Source organism: Triticum aestivum, chromosome 2B (genome assembly GCF_018294505.1).
Source record: "Triticum aestivum cultivar Chinese Spring chromosome 2B, IWGSC CS RefSeq v2.1, whole genome shotgun sequence".
NCBI lineage: Eukaryota > Viridiplantae > Streptophyta > Magnoliopsida > Poales > Poaceae > Triticum > Triticum aestivum.
In genome coordinates this window covers 778,189,844-778,210,360 of record NC_057798.1, presented here as the reverse complement: position 1 = coordinate 778,210,360, position 20,517 = coordinate 778,189,844, and the positions used below count along the sequence as shown (strand labels likewise).

General features: G+C 47.2%; 1 protein-coding gene and 2 pseudogenes across 2 annotated transcripts; 2 read left to right on the top strand and 1 right to left on the bottom strand.

The window, feature by feature from the left end:
- Nucleotides 1-345: 345 nt before the first annotated feature.
- On the top strand, nucleotides 346-2,096 carry LOC123047339 (phytosulfokine receptor 1-like; annotated as a pseudogene).
- Nucleotides 1,517-8,351, top strand: LOC123047338 (phytosulfokine receptor 1-like). 2 transcript variants are annotated; one of them, XM_044470864.1, is made up of 2 exons: nucleotides 1,517-3,044; nucleotides 3,138-8,351. In XM_044470864.1, the coding sequence occupies exon 2, from the start codon at nucleotides 4,593-4,595 to the stop codon at nucleotides 6,831-6,833; it is 2,241 nt and encodes a 746-aa protein (XP_044326799.1). In that variant the 5' UTR covers nucleotides 1,517-3,044; nucleotides 3,138-4,592; the 3' UTR covers nucleotides 6,834-8,351. The 2 variants fall into 2 exon arrangements, with proteins under 2 accessions (XP_044326799.1, XP_044326798.1); XM_044470863.1 differs by having other exon boundaries at nucleotides 1,517-4,387; nucleotides 4,477-8,351.
- Nucleotides 8,352-12,148: 3,797 nt separating this feature from the next.
- On the bottom strand, nucleotides 12,149-14,112 carry LOC123039630 (L-type lectin-domain containing receptor kinase SIT2-like; annotated as a pseudogene).
- Between the last annotated feature and the right edge of the window lie 6,405 nt (nucleotides 14,113-20,517).

The following is a 20,517-nucleotide window of genomic DNA, read 5'->3' as shown; positions in this document are numbered from 1 at the left end:
TATTATTCTCTAAATGGTTTTCAACATTAGTTTTACTACTGAACATAGTTAGTCAATGCTGATTTGTAACTTGCACTATTCAGTTTATTGTTGCCCAAATAATCCAGTCATAGTCTTACGGTACCTAAAGTAGTAGAAATAGTCAACCCTTCCTAGAGTGGCATAGGTCTATACACTGGGACACTTGAGTCAATTGTTAGGGAAACTCGGGGAAAGTACTAGGATGGGACCGCTTATATTGAAATAATCTAGTTTTACCAAGTCACTGGAGCTGTCTTAGTAAAGAATACACTGTCCATTACAAGGCTCAATGGACAGTGCATTCTTTACAACTTACAAGGCTCAATGTTTCCCAGCGCAATGAACCTAACAGTTCTTGATATCTCTAGCAATGCCTTCTCTGGTGGATTCAACACGGCGCTCTGTGTTGCGCCGATGAAGGCCCTGCGATTTTCCAGGAATGGGTTCAACAGTGAGACCCTTGCAGGCTTTGGCCGGTGCAGGATGCTCACTGAGCTTTCTATTGATGGCAGTGGCCTCACTGGGAATCTCCCCAGCGACCTGTACACATTATCAGAGTTAAGGAGCCTGAGCTTACAGGAAAATCAGCTCTCTGGTGATCTCAACGAGTACCTGGGTAACTTCTCTCAGCTTATGCATATTGACCTGTCATATAACTTGTTCACTGGAGTCATTCCTGATGTGTTTGGGGGTTTGAGGAGGCTGGAGTTCTTAAACTTGGCCTCAAATTTGTTCAGCGGCACATTACCTGCTTCCCTGTCGAGCTGCCCAGTGCTGAGGGTTATCAACCTAAGGAACAACTCGCTGTCGGGTAAGATTGCCATTGACTTTAACTTACTGCCAAGGCTGAACATTCTGGATGTAGGGAGCAACATGCTGAGTGGTGTTGTACCTCCCAGTCTCATGTGGTGCACTGAGTTGAAGACGCTGAACTTTGCAACGAACAAGCTTGAGGGGAAGATACCAGAGAGTTATAAGAATTTGTGGTCCCTGTCGCACCTCTCGCTTGTTGACAATGGCTTCACCAACTTGTCATCGGCATTACGGGTCTTGCAGTACCTGTCCAAACTGACGAGCTTGGTGCTCACCAAAAACTTACGTGGTGGTGAGACCTTGCCAATGGATGGCATCAGTGGGTTCAAGAGCATCCAGGTGCTTGTCTTGGCAAACTGTGCGCTCTCCGGCATGATTCCGCCTTGGCTGCAAAGCTTGGAGAGCCTCAGAGTTCTAGACCTTTCATGGAACAAGTTGAACGGAAAGATCCCGCTATGGTTGGGCAATATGAATAATCTCTTCTATGTCGATCTGTCAAACAACTCATTTAGTGGGGAGCTTCCTGAGAGCTTTACACAGATAAGGAGTTTAATTTCAAGTAATATTTCGAGTGAGCCTGCATCAATAGAGGACTTCCCGTTATTATTCAAGAAGAATTCAGCTGACAAAGGTTTGCAGTACAAACATGTCAGCAGCTTCCGCCGTCGCTGATCCTCTCCAATAACTTGCTTGTTGGGCCTGTGTTGTGTGGGCTTGGCCATCTTGTGAATCTTCATGTACTGGACTTGAGCTGGAACAACTTCTCAGGGGGCATTCCTGATGAGTTGTCAAACATGTCGAGCTTGGAAGCGCTAAATTTATCCCATAATGATCTCAGTGGGAGCATACCAGCATCTCCAACAGAGTTGTCATTTCTGTCCAAGTTTGATGTCTCTTACAACTTGGCTGGAGATATACCAACAGGGGGGCAATTTTCCACATTCGCGAATGAGGATTTTGTCGGCAATTCTGCACTCTGCCTTCCTCAGAATGCTTCCTGCACTTAAGAGGCTCCTTTGTTGAAAACAGGAAATGAGCAGCATCGTGGTATGGATACTTCCATGCCTGCAATGACATACATCACCGTGGAGGTGGGATTTGCTTTTGGGCTTTTGATGGTCTGGAACACACTGTTCTTCATAAGGGCGTGGAGGGTTGCATATTTTCTGACGATTGATAGGTTCTTTGATATGATTCATGTCATGACAGTGGTGAAGGTGAACAAGCTCAGAAGAAAATGGGAGTATAAAGTTCATCCTTAAAGAAAGTCAGACACGGCTGTGTGCAGATGTTATTTACTTTATATGCTGTTTCCTTTTCTCAGTTTACGTTTCTTCCTTGGTCCTTGCTTCTGCTTCAGGTGTCACTAGCTTGTTTGATTTAGCAGCAGGGCTCCATGTGATTAGATTTTTAGTTTCCCTTAATGCCGCGGACAATATTGTTTGTGATATGTGTGATATATTAAAATTTAAGAACTGTATGTTGTATGCTATCTGAAGACTGGTCGCTGTGTGGAGCAGTAAAATCTGCTTTCCCCTTTCTCAGTTTGTTTGGGCACCGATCAAAGATGATTCTCGCACTGTTTTTCCCCCTCAAAATCCCTCTTTCCACTTTCTCTTTACTATTTCTGGAATGATCGGCTTCGATGGCTCCAAGAAACACATGAATCTTTTTTTCTCTCTGTAAAATTGTACAAGCCTTGATTTACTCTGTTTTTGACTGTTGTCTTGGCTAATCCTATCATTTTTGAAGGTTACCTCATTGTATTTTAGCCAATGCTATCGTGTGTCTTGCATCAATGTATCTGTTTGATTCTGTTTCAGTCTGTCTGTGATAAAAATAGAATTTTTAGCTATAGTTTTTTCTCTCTATGGAACAGAGACAGCTGAATGCCCCGTGTTGCCATTTTTTTAGTGTATATATCATAGGAATATATATTTGCTTGTCGAATGCTATTATTTTGACAATGGCTTCTTGAGTTGCAGGCTAGCATTTTCCAGGTGTGCTGGTTGCTTCTACGAAAGATATGAGCTGATGAATATTGAAGATTACAGGGAATGGTCTGATTTAACTAAGGGCATTATGTTGCAGAGTTACCTGTCCCCAATCATGTAAGCTGACTGATGTCTGAATATTCCTTTGTGGGTGGAAGCAACCAGCAAAGAACTTAATAAACCTGAAGTTCTAACTTAGTGAGTTAATAAAGTGATGTAAGCAGTCAACTAAATAAATCTGAAGTTCTAACTTAGTGAGTTCGTCTAATTGGCTAACCCTCTCGATTCATCGTTGCTCTCTTAATACAGATTGCTTACTTTGCTCATGCTCATGTTCCACCAAAGGATCATAATTCGCTATGAATCATGGTTTCATTGGTAGATGATGGATTGCTTAAAAAAGTGAGGTGGTAAGTATACGGTTCTTGTTCTTGTATCATATGGATCTTACATAATACTTTAGCCCCATCCTTGTATCCAGTAGCTATATACAGGAACTTAGAAATCTGATATGACCTGCATTAAAGCAGCAGAATATACTTGTTTACATGACAATGCTAAATTCTCTAAATTTAACTTCGACACTCTGTTCACTGTTTAAATTAGCTAGCTAATGGTGATATTTAACTTACACTATTCATTTTACTGTTTGGCCCAAATAATCCAGGCCTACTGTTACAGTACCTAAAGTAGTAAGTATTCAGTGCCTCCTAAAATGCTGCAAGACTTAAACTGGGTAGCTGAGCCAATTGTTAGGGAAACACATTGAAATTACTACAAAGGGATGACTTATATTAAAATAATCTAGTTTGACTAAGTGTTTTTAAGAGGGGGTGGGGTATCATATTTGTTAATCAAATGAAAACAGGGGCCTGAAGCTGTCATTAAGTAAATAATACGTAGCCCAGGCCATTGACTTCGAGAACAGAAATCAAAAAGGTTGGTGTCAAGCAAAGATTGATCTGTTTTCCTTTTTTTGGAGTTCTCTTGCGATTACTATTTATCATCTCCGCGTGTTCTTGGTGCTTTAATTCACGCATCTTTGCAAGAGAGGTGTGAGTTCTGCCCAGAACTCTTTTCTGAAGTCCTTCGAAATTGTTCATGCCCTTCAGAAACATTTTCTACTTCTGCCGCAGCCCCCTGCCAAATATGGGACTTCATGCTCCATGTAGTGACGATAGGCAGACCCTCCCAAAGTGCTGTAGGACTTGCATTGGGTCGCTGAGTTAATTGTTGGGGAAACTCATGGAAAGTACTAGGAAGGAGTGATTTGTATTAAAAATAATGTTGTTTGGCTAAGTCAGTTTTCTTTGGGGTGGTGGTGCTATTCATAAATTTTTTATGACACGGGGACAGAGAACTGAAGCTGTCTTTATGTGAAGAACACACTGTCCATTGCCATTGACTTCGAGAACAGCAACCGAGAAAGTTTGTGGTTAAGCTTCAAACTGAACTATTTTCGGCCATCACTTTTGTTCCAGTTAGAGCTCCCAGAGGACCAGACCACCTTCTTGGTTTATGTCCTTTCATCAGGCTTTCTGGACAAGGATGCCGCCAAGGTAAAACGTTTTTCCTTTCCTTCTTTTGGAGTGCTCTCACAATTGCTATTTGTCATCTTCGCGAGTTCTTGATGCTTGAATTCATGCAGCTTTGCAAGAAAGGTGGTACTTTAGCCTGAAATTCTTCTACAAGTCCTTTCCAAATTGTTCATGCCACTCAGAAATCAGAATCATTTTCTAGTTTCGTCACCACCTCTCCCTAAAGATGGGAGGCTGCTACTGCTTGTTCCCCTGCTTGCTCATCTGCTTTCTGCTCCACACACATGGCAGCCACTCCCTGAACCAGACATGCAACTCCACTGACCTGGAGGCGCTTCTCGCCTTTTCCAGTGGCTTGGATAGGAAAGGCAGCAGGCTTGTTGGATGGGCTCCCAACGATGCAGCGTGCTGTTCCTGGACCGGCGTCTCTTGTGATCTTGGGAGGGTTGTTGGGCTGGATCTCTCCAACAAGAACCTTCATGGCGGCATCTCCTCCGCGATCTCCTTGCTTGATGGCCTTGTTACTCTAAACCTCTCCCACAACTCTCTCGGTGGCCAGCCACCGGAGGATCTTGGCCAGTTAGCAAGGATGTGGATTCTCGACCTCAGCATGAACGTGCTCTCCGGCGCGTTCCCGACGAGTGAACATGGCTTCCCGGCGATTGAGGTGGTGAATGTATCCTTCAACCAATTCAAGGGACCGCACCCTGTGTTCCCCGTCGCGATGAATCTGATGGTTCTTGATATCTCGAGCAATGCGTTCTCTGGTAGCATCAACACCACGGCACTCTGTGTTGCGCCGGTCAAGGCCCTGCGATTTTCCAGGAATGGGTTCAACAGTGAGATCCTTGCAGGCTTTGGCCGGTGCAGGATGCTCACTGAGCTCTCTATTGATGGCAGTGGCCTCACTGGGAATCTCCTCAGTGACCTGTACACTTTATCAGAGTTGAGGAGGCTGAGCTTACGGGAAAATCAGCTCTCTGGTGGTCTTAGCGAGTACCTGGGTAACTTCTCTCAGCTTATGCATATTGACCTGTCATATAACTTGTTCACTGGAGTCATTCCTGATGTGTTTGGGGGTTTGAGGAGGCTGGAGTTCTTAAACTTGGCCTCAAATTCGTTCAGTGGCACATTGCCTGCTTCCCTGTCGAGCTGCCCAACGCTGAGGGTTATCAACCTAAGGAACAACTCGCTGTCGGGGGAGATTGCCATTGACTTTAACTTACTGTCAAGGCTGAACATTCTGGATGTAGCGATTAACATGCTGAGTGGTGTTGTACCTCCCAGTCTCATGTGGTGCACTGAGTTGAAGACGCTGAACCTTGGATCGAACAAGCTTGAGGGGAAGATACCAGAGAGTTATAAGAATTTGCGGTGCCTGTCACACCTCTCGCTTGTTGACAATGGCTTCACCAACTTGTCATCGGCATTACAAGTCTTGCAATACCTGCCCAAACTTACGAGCTTGGTGCTCACCAAGAATTTACGTGGTGGTGAGACCTTGCCAATGGATGGCATCAGTGGGTTCAAGAGCATCCAGGTGCTTGTCTTGGCAAACTGTGCGCTCTCCGGAATGATTCCGCCTGGGCTGGAAAGCTTGGAGAGTCTCAGAGTTCTAGATCTTTCATGGAACAAGTTGAATGGAAAGATCCCGCTATGGTTGGGCAATCTGAATAATCTCTTCTTTGTCGATCTGTCAAACAACTCATTTAGTGGGGAGCTTCCTGAGAGCTTTACACAGATAAAGAGTTTAATTTCAAGTAATAGTTCGAGTGAGCATGCATCAATAGAGGACTTCCCGTTATTATTCAAGAAGAATTCAGCTGACAAAGGTTTGCAGTACAAACATGTCAGCAGCTTCCCGCCATCGCTGATCCTCTCCAGTAACTTGCTTGTTGGGCCTGTGTTGCGTGGGCTTGGCCATCTTGTGAATCTTCATGTACTGGACTTGAGCTGGAACAACTTCTCAGGGGGCATTCCTGATGAGTTGTCAAACATGTCGAGCTTGGAAGCGCTAAATTTGTCCCATAATGATCTCAGTGGGAGCATACCAGCATCTCTAACGATGTTGACATTTCTGTCCAAGTTTGATGTCTCTTACAACAACTTGGCTGGAGATATACCAACAGGAGGGCAATTTTCCACATTCGCGAATGCGGATTTTGTGGGCAATTCTGCACTCTGCATTCTTCGGAATGCCTCCTGCACTGAAGAGGCTCCATTTGTGGAAACAGGAAATGAACAGCATCGTGGTATGGATACTACAATGACTGTGATGACATACATCCCCGGGGAAGTGGGGTTCGCTTTTGGGCTTTTGATTGTCTGGAACGTACTGTTCTTCATAAGGGCTTGGAGGGTTGCATATTTTCTGACGATTGATAGGTTCTTTGATATGATTTATGTCATGACAGTGGTGAAGGTGAACAAGCTCAGAAGAGAAGGGGAGTATAAAGTTCATCCTTAAAGAAAGTGTTTTGTGCAGATGTTCTTTACTTCATGTGCTGTTTCCTTTTCTGTTTACGGTTTCTTCCTTGGTCCTTGCTTCCGCTTCAGGTGTCACTAGCTTTGTTTGATTTAGCAGATCTCCCTGTGGTTAGATTTTTAGTTTCCCTTCATGTTGTGGACAACATTGTTTGTGATATGTGTTGATACATTAAAATTTAAGAACTGTATGTTGGATGTTAATCTGAAAACTGGTCGCTGTGTGGAGCAATAAAATCTGCTATCCCCTGTCTCAGTTTGTTTGAGCATTTTTCAGTTCTGTTTTCGGGTTTTCCCTCCTGAAATCTCACTTTCCACTTTCTCTCTTTACTATTTCTGGTTGGCGTCAGTGGCTCCAAGAAACACCTGATTTTTTTCTCTGTATAGAAAATTGTGTAAGCTTTGCTTTACTCTGTTTGTGACTGTTGTCTTGGCCAATCCTAGCATTTTTTAATGTTACCTCATTATTTTTTTAGCAAGGCTTTTGGTCCCAGCTGGCAATTCCTTGAGCCTGCTTATAGAATGGGAGAGAGAAGTTTGGGACAATGCAATCGTGTCTCTTGCATCACTGTATCTGTTTGGTTCTGTTTCAGTCTGTCTGGGACCAACAACAGAGTTTTGAGCATTAGTTTTCTTTCTATATAGAACAGAGGTAGCTGAATGCCCAGTGTTGTCATTTTTTTGCGTTTCAGAGAAATAAATGTTTGCTTGTCGAGTATATTGTTTTGACAAGGGCTTCTTGAGTTTACAGGTTAAGCATTTTCCAGGTGTGCTGGTTGCAGTATGCATAGTTTGGTTGTGCTCATGTTGCACCAAGGAATCATAATCTAGCTATGAATCACGGGTTAATCACTAGCTGATGGATCTGGTTGCAAAGCTTGTAGCAAAGTAATTAGCTGAGCTGGGCAGGAGACAGCCATATCTCAGTTGAGCCTCTTGACAGGTATTCTTCATCACACAACTATTCTGGATTAACCTGGATTCGCTCCTCTGACGTGCTGTGAGGCACGTCACAGCTGCAGTGGCTCCTTCGGCCGGACCAGCAGCCCACGAATGGGGCGGTAAAAATTGAAAGCCAGGCAGGCCAGTCATTGCCGTCTGATGCAAAGTGAACAAAACACAAAACAGAACCAGCAAATTGAAAGAAACGAGCAGATTTTACATCTCTAGCGACTGATGTGAACTCTCAAATTTAAACATGTGAGCTCTAGCGATTGGTGTGATATTCCATCAGATGAACAGTGGAGGAGGGCAAAGGTAAACCAAGTATTGTAGGTTACAAAATAAATAAAGATATATATGAAAAATGATAAATCAATCTATGAGTACTGGAGCTTGTTTGTAAGGCCACAATCTGTGAGTGTGGCTCACCTGATGTTTGGGTTTCCTTTTGACAAAATATGGGGACCTCGTATGGCATGAACGGTGAAGTGGCCGGTGGAGCACTTGTCATTGTCCCATGGAAGCATGGAATTAATTAACTTCACCTTATGAAGTTATGATACAGGTAACTGATCTAGTGTCATAAAGTAAACTGCTTATTTTTCTTTTGTTATAACAAAAGCTGATCAATTCTCTTCATTGGCAGCATCTGAATGCTCATCTGTTCTGGCCTTTGAGCATCATCGAGCGGTTAAGGCATGCATGACGCCATGACCCTGCTGGAGGATCAAAGAATCCAGGTGCAATACTCCCTTCATGGTTGGGCTAATGGGCTATCCTTTGTTACTGAACAATTAGCTACTCTAGCGTTTAATGTACCTTGTTGTAGTGCCGAGGCAGCGCACTGAATGTTGTGCAGTAATCTGAACCTCAACATTACAAAGTTATTGTATGGTGGTCCCTGAATTTCAAATAAGTAGAAACTGTACAACTGTTTACAGGATCTAACAACAGACTCTTGAAGAACGAACGCGTCCAGACTGACCCCCCTCCCCCTGAGCCGCTCCCGCGAGCGACTCCAGGGGCAAACCCTAGCCCCGACTCAGGCCCTCCCCTCCCGATCTCCCTCCCCCGCCGCCGCCGCGAGGCGCCACCGAGCAAAGCCCGGCCGGCGTAGGTGGCGGCGGGGCGCTCTTCCCTCCCGGCGCGTGCGGCTAAGGACGCGGGTCCGAACGGCGCGCGGGGGCGTCGGGATGCCGTGGGGCCTGGCGGCGCGGTGGCGGGCTTGCGGAGCGGGCGGTCTTCTGCCTGGAGGTGGGTGGCGGCGTTTTGAGGCTCCGTCGATGCGCGGTGGCTGCGGGGCGGCGTCCTTCGGGCGGTGGCGTGGGGGTCGCTTGTGCCCAGATCTGGCCGGGTCTGGCACCGGCGGCCCGTCGGCTGGCCGGGGCTGCGGACAGCTTGGCCCACGACCTTCTCCTACCGGCTGCTTGCTGGGCTAGGGGGCGGGCGTGGTGGCGGCGGTGGTGGTGCGGACTGTGGGGGGCGGTTAGTCGCATCTCGTGATGCATCCTGCTGCGCCTCGGTGCCGCGGGCTCCGGTTGGCTTGGGCTGCGGTCGGCTGGGGCTTCGTGCGTCTCGACGGAGGTAACAGCGGCGTGGTGGTGGCGGTGGCGGGCCGAAGGTTGGAGACAACGGTTGCGGCGGCTCTTTCGGATTTGACCTCTCGGGGCCGCAGGCCGCGAAGGCTAGGGCTGCGGGCGGCGGCCCTGACCGAGGCCCCCTCGACTGGTCGGGGTGGCGGCGTAGTGGCGGTGGCTGCGGGGGTGCGTGCCCGGCGGCTGCTGTGGTGGTGGCAGGTTCATTGCGGCGGCGGCCAGATTTTCCTGGCGTCAGCCGTTTTTAGGCTTCTTGTTCGGCCTTCGACCCCTCTCCTCGATGTCCGTTCGCTTCTCTCTCTGGAGGGCTGGCCTTCTCCCGGTCGTGGTCCATCATCCGTCTCGCACCCGGTGCAGCAGGACCGAGCTGGTCTCGCGCCCGGCAGCAGGACCAACCCGTCTCGCACCCGGTGCCGCAGGACCGAGCTGGTCTCGCACCCGGCAGCAGGACCGGCCCGTCTCGCGCCCGACGGCAAGACTGCGCTCGTCTCGCGCCCGGTGTAGCAGGACGGCTCGATGGAGGCTTGTTGTGGCTGACCTACTGGGTCTCGGCGTTGGGACCGGCCAGGGGTGTGAAAGGCGGATCCTTTCCGCCCGTCTCTGCGGTGGGGGTAGCGGTGGGGCTCGGGGGACTTGGTGTCAAGGTCTTGGAATCCGGGGCGGCGGCCCTGGTGGTGGTGGCGCGGTGCTCATGGGCAGAGCTCGTGTCTCGGTGCTGCCCGGCTGCCACGGCCGTGTGGGCGGCGTGGTAGCCGGGGTGCGGCGTTCGGTGGCGGTGAATGTTGGTCGGGGTGAAAACCTACTCTATCTTTGGACGGGCTGGCGACGACGAAGATCGCTCCCTTCTTGAAGGCGTCATCGCGGCTATCACTGCCCGTCGTGGTGCTCGAGGGGAAACTCTGATCCTCGAATCGGGCGATGGCGACGCTCCGGTGTCGTTTCCTTCCTGAAGGCACCGCCTTCAAGCCCATGGTTCGTCATATGCAGCGTCACTTCTTCGGATGAAGCCTCCGGTGGCTCTTGTAGTGCTAGGGTGTGTGTTGCTGCGTTCAGCGCCTATGTATCCTGCCTTGGGTGTGTATGTGTTGGTGGTGGGTGAGTGCAGTTGTACCGGGCACTGTGGATCTTTGCTTTATATATAAAGCGGGGGGCGAAAGCCTTTTTCGGTAACAACAGACTCTTGCATAAAAGGTATATAGAACTGAGAAGAAACAGAGGCATCACACATCTAACTAATGATACAAGAGTTCACATATCCTGAGACGGAAGCTACTTGGGCACAGATTTTGCGTAATAAGTATCTGCTAAAACCTTGGCTCAGGTAAATGTGAGGCCTTCTGACTCACCTTTTTGGAAGGGTTTGATGAGAGTCAAACAATTTTTTTTCAACAAGTCAAAATTTATTGTTGGGAATGGTGCCACTACGAGGTTTTGGGAGGATACGTGGCTTGGGGAGACTCCCGTTGCACTTCAATATCCTACTTTGTACAACATTGTGCGACGTAGAGAAGCCTACGTTGCAACTGTTCTACAATCCACTCCCCTCAATATTAGTTTTCGGAGAACGCTAGTTAGAAATCGTTGGGAGGCCTGGCTACACCTCGTTAGATGTTTAATGGAGGTCCGGCTGACCCAGCAACCAGATCAGCTGTATTGGAAACTTACTAAGAACGGTGTGTTCTCGGTTAAATCTATGTATCTGGATGTCATTAACTCTAGCGCTGTCCCTTTCCTGATTCACGTGTGGAAAGTAAAGGCTCCCTTCCGTATTAAAGTGTTTATGTGGTTTGTGCATAAATAAGTCATTTTGACTAAGGATAACCTGGCAAAACGCAACTGGGTGGGCTCATCTAGGTGTAGCTTTTGCGATCATAACGAAAGCATCAAACACCTCTTTCTCGATTGTCCGTTGGCTAAGATTCTGTGACGGTCGATTCATATTGCGTTCAATATCAATCAGCCCACCTCTATCAACATGTTATTTGGAACATGGCTTGATGGGGTTGATTCCGATACTGCAAGACACATTCGTGTTGGCGTTTGTGCTTTACTTTGGGCAGTATGGAATTGCAAAAATGATTTAGTATTTAACAGATCAACAAACATTCACTTTTTGCAGGTTATCTTCAGGGCCACGGCATTCATCCGTATGTGGTCGCTACTCACTCCGACGGAGGCCAGTGAGCGTTTGGTTACTGCGTCTACCCGATGGGAGATGGTAGCGCGGGATATTTTCAACCGGTTTGAATGGCGGTCATGTAATAGGATAGGCATGTAGTGCTCCTTTGTGTTTGCCAGCCGGTTGTGGGTTTGGGTTTGAGCTCTTTCGAGCCTTTTGTTTATCTTCGCAACTCGATACTTGACGACTTTGTTGCTGGACTTTATTTTTAATAATATGAGCCGTATGCATCTTTCTGATGCAGAGGCTGGGGTAAACCTCCATTTCGAAAAAAAAATCTTATTAATGATACAAGAGTTATCTTGCATATAAGTACATATTTGTGTAGTATAAACAAAAAAATGCAGCGTGCTTCACTAACTCAGGTTACAAAGCTCTATTAAATATAAAATGCTTGTTTGGCTTGGCCCTTCTCGGGAAACCGGCAGGAGCTCTACTTATTCATTAAGAAGAAAGCAATTTGTTACAGACACATTGATTTCAAAAGAAAATAGAAAAACACGTTACACAGCTTGGAGTCTACTCCCAACACAAGAACAAGATAAAACCGAAGCTTGGTTTGACTCTGCGAATCCCATTTACCTAAGTGGACCATCTTCCACTGAAGAGGCTAAACGTCATGCCATTGCTGCCGACTGTGCAAGGCAATGCCGTGTATTGATCGAAACCTTCATTCTGCGTTAGGGCCAACATGCTATAACTTAAGTTTGTGGGTGGCAGCTCGGGGAGCGGCATGTCACCGTCAAGGTATTGCATGACCTGCCGCATGCTGGGCCTTGTGCTGCAAAATGGATGTGCACACAACAGTCCTAGCTGTAACACGAGATGTACCTCATCAGCATCATACTCTCCTTGTATCCTCCTGTCCGTTGTGTCTGTTAGTGATCCTCTCTGCCAATGCTCGACAACCCAGTCGTCTAGCAGCTTTGGACCATCCTGTGAACAATTGTTGATTGGCCTTTTCCCACAGGTTACCTCAAGAACGAAAATGCCAAATGCGTACACATCTGTTAGAGGGGATGCTTTACCGGTGCGTGCTAGCTCTGGGGCTATATATCCAAAGGTACCAAAGCCACACGTGTTGTTTGTAGGTTGGTGCCACGGTCATACAATCTTGCAAGGCCAAAGTCACCTAGATGTCCATTCATTTCATCGTTAAGAAGAACATTGCTTGCTTTGATGTCTCGGTGGATGACAACTTTCTCCCATTTCTCATGGAGGTAGAATATGGCAGATGCAACACCTTTGATGATCTGAAGCCTCTGCGCCCAATCCAGTGTGGTCTTGTCTGCTTCAACATACAAATACTTTTCAAGACTACCGTTTGGCATATATTCATACACCAACGAGAGTTCATCTTTCCTCCTGCAATAACCGAGCAACTGGACAAGGTTGCGGTGTCGGAGGCGGCCTATGCTGACAACCTCGGCGATGAACTCCTTGATTCCTTGCTTCGACTCGTGGGACACCCTCTTCACAGCAACCTGCAGCTTAGAGACTGGAAGCACACTTTTATACACCTTCCCGAATCCTCCACGGCCAAGCAGATTCTTATTATGAAATCCTTCTGTAGCTAGCCTGGAACAGATCCTTGTAGGAGAAGCGGTGTGGCCCAAACTCATGCTCCCAATCTTCATATAGTTCAGCGTACCTTATTCTCCTCCTCACAAATAGAATAACTGTTGTTCCCACAAGCAGGACAAGTGTGACCATGGCTATCGGCAGTATGATCTTCAACAGTTTGGATTGAGCTTTTGGGTCAACCCGAGGCAACTTCGGCAACTTGGCGATGTCTATGGTTGGAGGCTTGGAGCAGGACGGTTCATACCAAAGCTCCAGCCAAGCACACTATATCTCAAGCTGATTATACTAGTTGAAGCCGAGAAGCCAATATATGCTGGATCCCCCAGCACTGTTGAGATGTTGTGGGAAAGTGATAGCAATGGCCTCGACGGTTTAACTACCTCGAGGGGAGCCAAGGCCACGTTGATCCGTGTGGCCGCGGCATCATACTCCACCCACATTTGCATGATGTCGTGACTAACTAGGAGCAAGATGTTGAAAATACCACTCTTGCCATCATAGAAACCAGCAGGAGATTTCGCCGAGGTTTTACCTCCGATGGAGATGCTGACATCGTTATCATTGTTTTCCTGGAAGTTGTTATCTTGGCGGCAAGCTTCAAGCACGACTGCAAATATGCTCTTATTTGTGAGACCCTGATGGACAGAAAAGTTCATGCTGTTGGGAGTTGGGACAACCATTAAAGTTGACAGAGGCCATGCCGAAGACAAAGGATATTGAGAAGGACTGCACTGCCCCACCAGGCGACCTGCGGAACTGCCATGGAGATGGATAGAGCCAAGCGTCCCATTGGTCAGCTCAAGGACCCCATCTGGTGTAACCATGGCTGCACCATCGAGGATAAGATTGCTGCCGGAGAAGCCAGAGTAGACGAACTGGTCATCTTCACTCGCGGTGGCGGAGGATGAAAGGAATATGGTCATCCAGAGGAGGAAGGTTAAGTGGAAGGCTAGATGCTCCATAACTTTATAACTAAATGAAGATGTGTGGAACTGGAGTGCCTCCTTAGACTATGTATGCAGTCTAAGAAGATGAGTGTATCTGTAGAGGTGAATTGTGGTATCACCCAAGTATGCTGTCGCCAGTTTATTTGATTCAAGGGTAGAATCGCTGCATATGTACTACTAGTCAAGTCTTATTTCCATCGAATACAAATATTTTATGTTGAATGAAGTGAGAAAGCCAGGGTTTCTCCTTACGTCCTGACTAGAGAACATAAGAGACGATGACCTGGCCCGGTCGCTTGTTCACCTAGGAGAAAAGTAGGAGTATTACTGATCCTCGCAAAAAAAAAGTATTACTGAGCGCACTTCACCATCGATGGTTGTCACTTGTCAGGCAGATGTCCCATTTGTCACGGCTTCTTCTCGACGTGATGTTTACTTTGCGTGTTTGGACGGGCGCATAAACGATCAGAGATGTTAACGCCCACACGTGTGGGCGCTGACCATCTCGACCACACGCATCCATCACTGTCCAGTACTTTATGCACGGATCTTGGCACAATCTGGCCGATTTTCTGTGCCACGTAGGACAATGCGTGTGTGCGGTGTGTGACATAGTTCGCCCGCACGTTAGTTGCCACACGCGGTCAGTGGTTGCCACTCGGGGGCGTGCGGTGGGAACTGCTATGCTCCCGCACGCGCGCGCGCCGACCGTGGTTGACATCAAACACGTCGCGCACTTCGCCCCCCTCCCCCTCATGGTTCCATTTACTCATCCCCACAGTTACCCGCACAACCCACTTCGCATTTCAGACGATTGAAGGAGAAGACAAGGGGAGAAGGCGACGGCGGAGGCGGAAGAGTCGACGGCTTTCGCGGCCGTCGGTGGTGCTCGCCGGACCGGAGCGGCTTCGCCGGAGCGCCTATAGGTTGAAGGTAATGCTCGCTCTCACTCTCACAATCCTTGCCTGCATTTTCTCCCCTTCCCTCCGTGTTCGATGCTTCGCTCGAGATTCATAGAGATTCAGGCGATTTGGTGATGCGCCGGCGTTCTCGTCGTCGGCGGAGTCCTGTGCTTGTCGTTTTCGATGGCACTGGGCAGTTTCATCGCTGCCGTGGTGGCGGTCTCGCCGGTGTGGCTCTGCCTGTCCGGAGACACACACTGGTTGTGCCTTGGGATTGGGCCGTTGTTTTCCGGTCTGATAGTTGCGCATTGCTTCGAATTGGTGTTTGTGATCAGTTCGGGGAGAATTTTGGGGATGAATTTCAAGTCACTATAGTTGCCATTGAACCCTAGATCTAGTTAGTTGTTTTTCAAACTGCAGTATGAAGGCAAACGTGGTAGTTTGAGTAACTGTCACGACTGTATGGCAACTAATTTCCTGAATGGCTGTGATAGTTGCCAAAAACATGCTTTTTCCATGTGGCAACTAATTTCCTGAATGACTTTGTTAGTTGCGACAAACATGCTTTTCCATGTGGCAACTAATTTCTTGAATGACTATGATAGTTGCCACAAACATGCTTTTCCATGTGGCAACTAATTTCTTGAATGACTATGGTAGTTGCCACAAACATTCTTTTCCGCGTAGCAACTAATTTTCTTGAATGATTGTGATAGTTGCCACACTGTAGGAATGATAAAGTGTAGTAAATCGGTAGTCACTGCAGTTTCAGCAACCAATTGCACTGGATGGCATCTAATCTGCACATCAACTGTATCTGTCGCCACATGGATAGTATATTCTTGTGGCAAATAGACCGTGAACATACTATGGCTGTTGCCATGTTGTAGACAGGATAATGTGGCAAATTGGCTGCATAACATGGCAACTAACTTTCACATCAATTCTGTCAGATGCCATATACATGCTTTCCATGTGGCAAGTATTTGTCTGAACACAGCATGTCTGTTGCCATGTTATAGTCATATAATGTGGCAAATTCATTGTACGACAGACTCAATTTTTTGTGTTTTGCCATGATGACTGTTGGAGATATGCCCTAGAGGCAATCATGTATGATGATATTTCCTATGTATTTATGAATAAAGATAGTCCTTGGACATTATCAATAATGTGTATCAGCAAGTACGTGACTTGTTTGTGGGACTATGCATTGTATGATGACTGTCCTAAAAGGCCCCTAGTCGAAAGGGTTGTGTGGACGCGCAGCCGACTAGACTAACATATGACACGGTCGATGGCTTGGTCTCACTAGCCATGGGGCATTGGATGCTAACCGGATAATATGGACTTGGAAAGGTCTGGTCGGATTCAACGTAGTCAGATCCGAGTCGAGATAAGGTCCGAATCGGACAGACCCAACTATGAGACGCAGCGATATGTCATATGTGAGTCTCTAGTAGAACATACGTTCTATGTCCTAAGACCTGAGCTGGCGCATGTACTCGAGATGGTGACAAACTTGCTTTGGGCCGACCAAACGCTACTCCGTGACTGGGTAGTTACAAAGGTAGGTTTCGGGTATGTCAGTCCCATGCTGCGAGACATGGTCGAACAAGATGGGATTTGCCCCTCCGATCAGGAGAGATATACTCTGGGCCCCTCGTGTGATCCGACCAGGATAAGCATGGCCATGCAACAAGGATTATGAGATATCCGGGTAGTGGTCGGGATCACTGGAACGAGAAAGAGGTCGGGCTAGCACAAGGATGACAGTCTCGCCTTGAGCTCGACAACATATATCGTGAGGCAAAGGGAACAGAAGTGTGACATGTTGTACAAGTTCGCCTAACCAGCTTCATAGTCTGCTTAGTGGTCGGCACGCCTTGCTAGAGGCCGCTACCAACCGTGTAGGTCGGAGGTGATCCGAACTGCGACCAAGCTGACTTGAACCTAAGGGGTCGCGCGCTTAAGGGAAGGAACCTACGAGGTCGGATCCGAAGACACTGGTCGGATGTGATCCGAGCTGTATTCGGATTGTGGCTGAGTAGACTTGTGGGCTTTAGGGTCCGTGCGAGGCCCAAGTGTTGAGCCCGCGACGGACGCCTATATAAGGTGGAGGTGCAGCGCACTTATGTGGTTGATCGCTTCGGCGCTGCGACTAGGGTTTGCATGTGTTGCGAATAGACACCTCCACTCGCTGCCGACTGTGTGATCGGACCTAGCAGTCCGCCACACGGTGTTCCTCGTGCGCGCGCGGATACCGTTAGAGGCGGTGCACTTGCGCCGCTCCGGCGAACTTGTACGTGGGATCGGACGACCGGCTGTTCGAGGGAGATCGGATGAGGAGGAGATGATCCACGCGGAAGCGCTGCCCCAACACTTCTTCCGCTGCACGGCACTACGTTTTTAGTGGTAACGAACTATGATCCATCTCCCGTAGCATGTTCTTGGTTGTTCTACGCGTAGGAAATTTTAATTTGCAGTCGACGCACCCTACCGTAGATCCCAACACTGATATCTGAACACACTGTGGCAATTTCAGGTTGTTCATTAGATGTTTTTCATTGCTTTTTTGAATTCTGTGTTGCATTTTAACATGGAAATTTCAACCTAGCACATTTTTTGCCATTGAACACATGTCAAGTCATTGTTGCATGAGGACAGGGTGTGAGCTGCCACATCTCAGGTTTGTGCAGTGGAGGATTTTTTGACTTTCTTTCGTACTATCTTGTGCTAACATGGCAACTTCAACATTTTGTTTTTAAGTGCATTTACGATTTGTACATTTTTTTTCAAATGTAACCAATGTGATTAATTGCCACATTTATGTTTTCGACAATCATAGGGGGGGTGCGTGCGTGTTCATGTGATATTTTGCATTCACTAGTTGACATTTTCACTCGAGCTCATGCGGCAAGGACATTCTGTTAGGTGGCAACTGCCTACTCCCTGCATTTTCATTTCCACCGTGATAATTTGGTCTGTTCTTACCTCAACAGAATGGCTCGCGGTGATCATCAAAATGATGATGATGATTTCATGGATCCACCAATGCAGAATCAGGCAACTGGACGGAAAAAGAGGGCGACGAGGTAACTGTCCACACACCCTCCTCCTCCTGCATATGTTATTGGTTGCCACCTTGAGCTTTGCAGTCGTCTGTCATGAACTAACATTTCATGACAGTGAAAACACGGCAACAACTGAGCATTTGTTTGTTTTTTGTAGAAGAAGAAACATACTCGTAACAGGGCCTCCCAGGAACGACTGACTTCATTGACTGACAGATTTACCGACGATCAGAAGGGAGCTGCTGCTGAGATGGGTATGCAGGCTCTAATGAATGTCCGGTGCACGAATCTAGTCAACCCTGTATGCGACTGCCTTGGTGAGATTTACGACCCCGCCTCCAGGGAATTTGTGATTCCAGGACGTGGAAGACTGCCGTTGAACGAGGAATCTGTTTTCTGCACTTTGGGTGTGCCCCGTGGACATATCAAAGTCCCGTATGAGGTCAATAACAAGATCGAGGAAGCGTTGTTCCCCCGTTTGTTTCCTGGTTTGGAATCCATGCCGAACACGTCTATACTGGCAGATTCGCTGCAGGCCATGACAACCCATGGCGAGGTTTTTAAGATGAAACTACTCATGTACCTCATCTCAGCTGTTTTCGCGCCGACCACTTCTCTTCGCCAAAGCAACAAATGCTTCCCCATCCTGGTGAATGATCTATCTTTACTACATTATTTTCCTCCAATCTTTTGGCTTCCAATGTCATGTGCAAGGTAGTCACTGCCAGTGTTCTTTGATGTTTTTTCCATTTGGTTTTTGATGCGGCAACTCGTTGTCCTGAAAATTGTGCGGTGCAGGCGAATCTGAAAGATGTGAAGAACATGAATTGGTGTAAGTTCATTGCTGACTTCCTGCATGATGCATTCTCAAGCAAGATGTACCAGAAGGGTTGTCGACTGCATTTAATGGTATTTTTTTCACCAGTCCTTTTCTGTGAACACTCTTTTTTAACACCTTTTATTTTCATGCATTGCAACCTGATCATAACAAGATGGCAACTGCCATCATGACAATATGGTAACTGCCATCATACTATGATGGCAACTGCCATCATGACAATATGGCAACTGCCATCACACTATGATGGCAATTAGCACATACAGATGACAACTTCTTCTTTTTCTCTTTTTTCATGCACTTTAACTTGATGATTGTAGGAACATATATTATCCTGTTTTTTCGCAAAATACCATGATGGCAACTGATATTTCTTTCTTTTTAAAATTGTCGTACATCAACTCATGTATGTCGACTGTCTTGATCTGTCTACCGTGGATTTCACTGGGATAGGAGGCCCGCCGCCTATGCACAAGTTTGCTGTTTCTGCGTGGACTATCGATGCTGTCAAGGTTGTGCTTGCTGCAGACAGGGTAACTGATACCAAATATTGAAAACTGCACGTTAGTCCTGGTTTCTATCTCTACACGACATTCTTACAAATTTTTGCGACATAACATATGAAAAATCGCCATGTGGCAACCGTCTGTGGTTAACAAGAGATGACTACCTTTGTTAGCCATGGCTGTCTGCGTACGGTATCCATGACTCACTCCACATGGCAACTTTGTCATTCGTGCTAAAACTTATATTCGCGTCTTCTTTCTTTGTTGCATTTTACAACACATGAACTGCTATCAGTGTTCATCATTCTCTCTCTTACATCCTAGCTATTGTTTTTTGGTTTTTTCCAGCTGATGGCCAAGCATGCTATAGACTACAACGTGTTTGGGGGGCCTCAAAACTTTGGAAAGTGGATGGACGTGCACTCAGCTCCTCCTTGCCCTACTGAGGTAATCAAAGATACATATCTATGGTTGCCTTGGATTATTTTTTGATCTCATGCAAGTGACTGTAATATGATTGGTTATTGCTGCTTCTTGTTTTGTGCACAGGCGAGGGCACCTGTTGAGCATCTAATTGGGCAGTTTGCATCCGAAATGACCGGTTTGCTCGGGAAGTTGGTTGAGGGGTGGACGTCCCTTTATGGCTCTGACAGCGATGCGGTTGCGAGGCAGTTCACTACATTTGTCCCAGAACGGACACATCGGCCAACTGGTTGCCGTGGCCGGTATGACTACAACAGTTCCCAAGAGCTTGCTGACACACAAGATGACCTAGATGGAGACGTTGGTCTTGACAAGGATGACGACGATGACATGGAGAACGTGAAACAAGACACCGATGATGATGAACATGTTGAAGTTTGTGCAGGTGGTAAGAAGGGAAAGGATGCACCAGATGTCCCTCCATCGGAGAAAGTCAAAGAACATACGACGGCGAGAGGCGATGGCGCGTTGCCATCAAAGAGGGGGAGGGCTCCAGAGGATGTTGGGCAGGGTTCTCCTCGCAAGAGGTCTAGGACCGATCCCGTAGCTTCTAGGAGGAGGTTCGACTTTAATTTTAGTTTTTTATTTTGTCTATATTTTTGGAACAGACTGATCCC

What these genes read in the sequence shown, in the direction of transcription:
- LOC123047338 (XM_044470864.1), top strand. Translation starts at nt 4,593, where the DNA reads ATGGGAGGCTGCTACTGCTTGTTCCCCTGCTTGCTCATCTGCTTTCTG.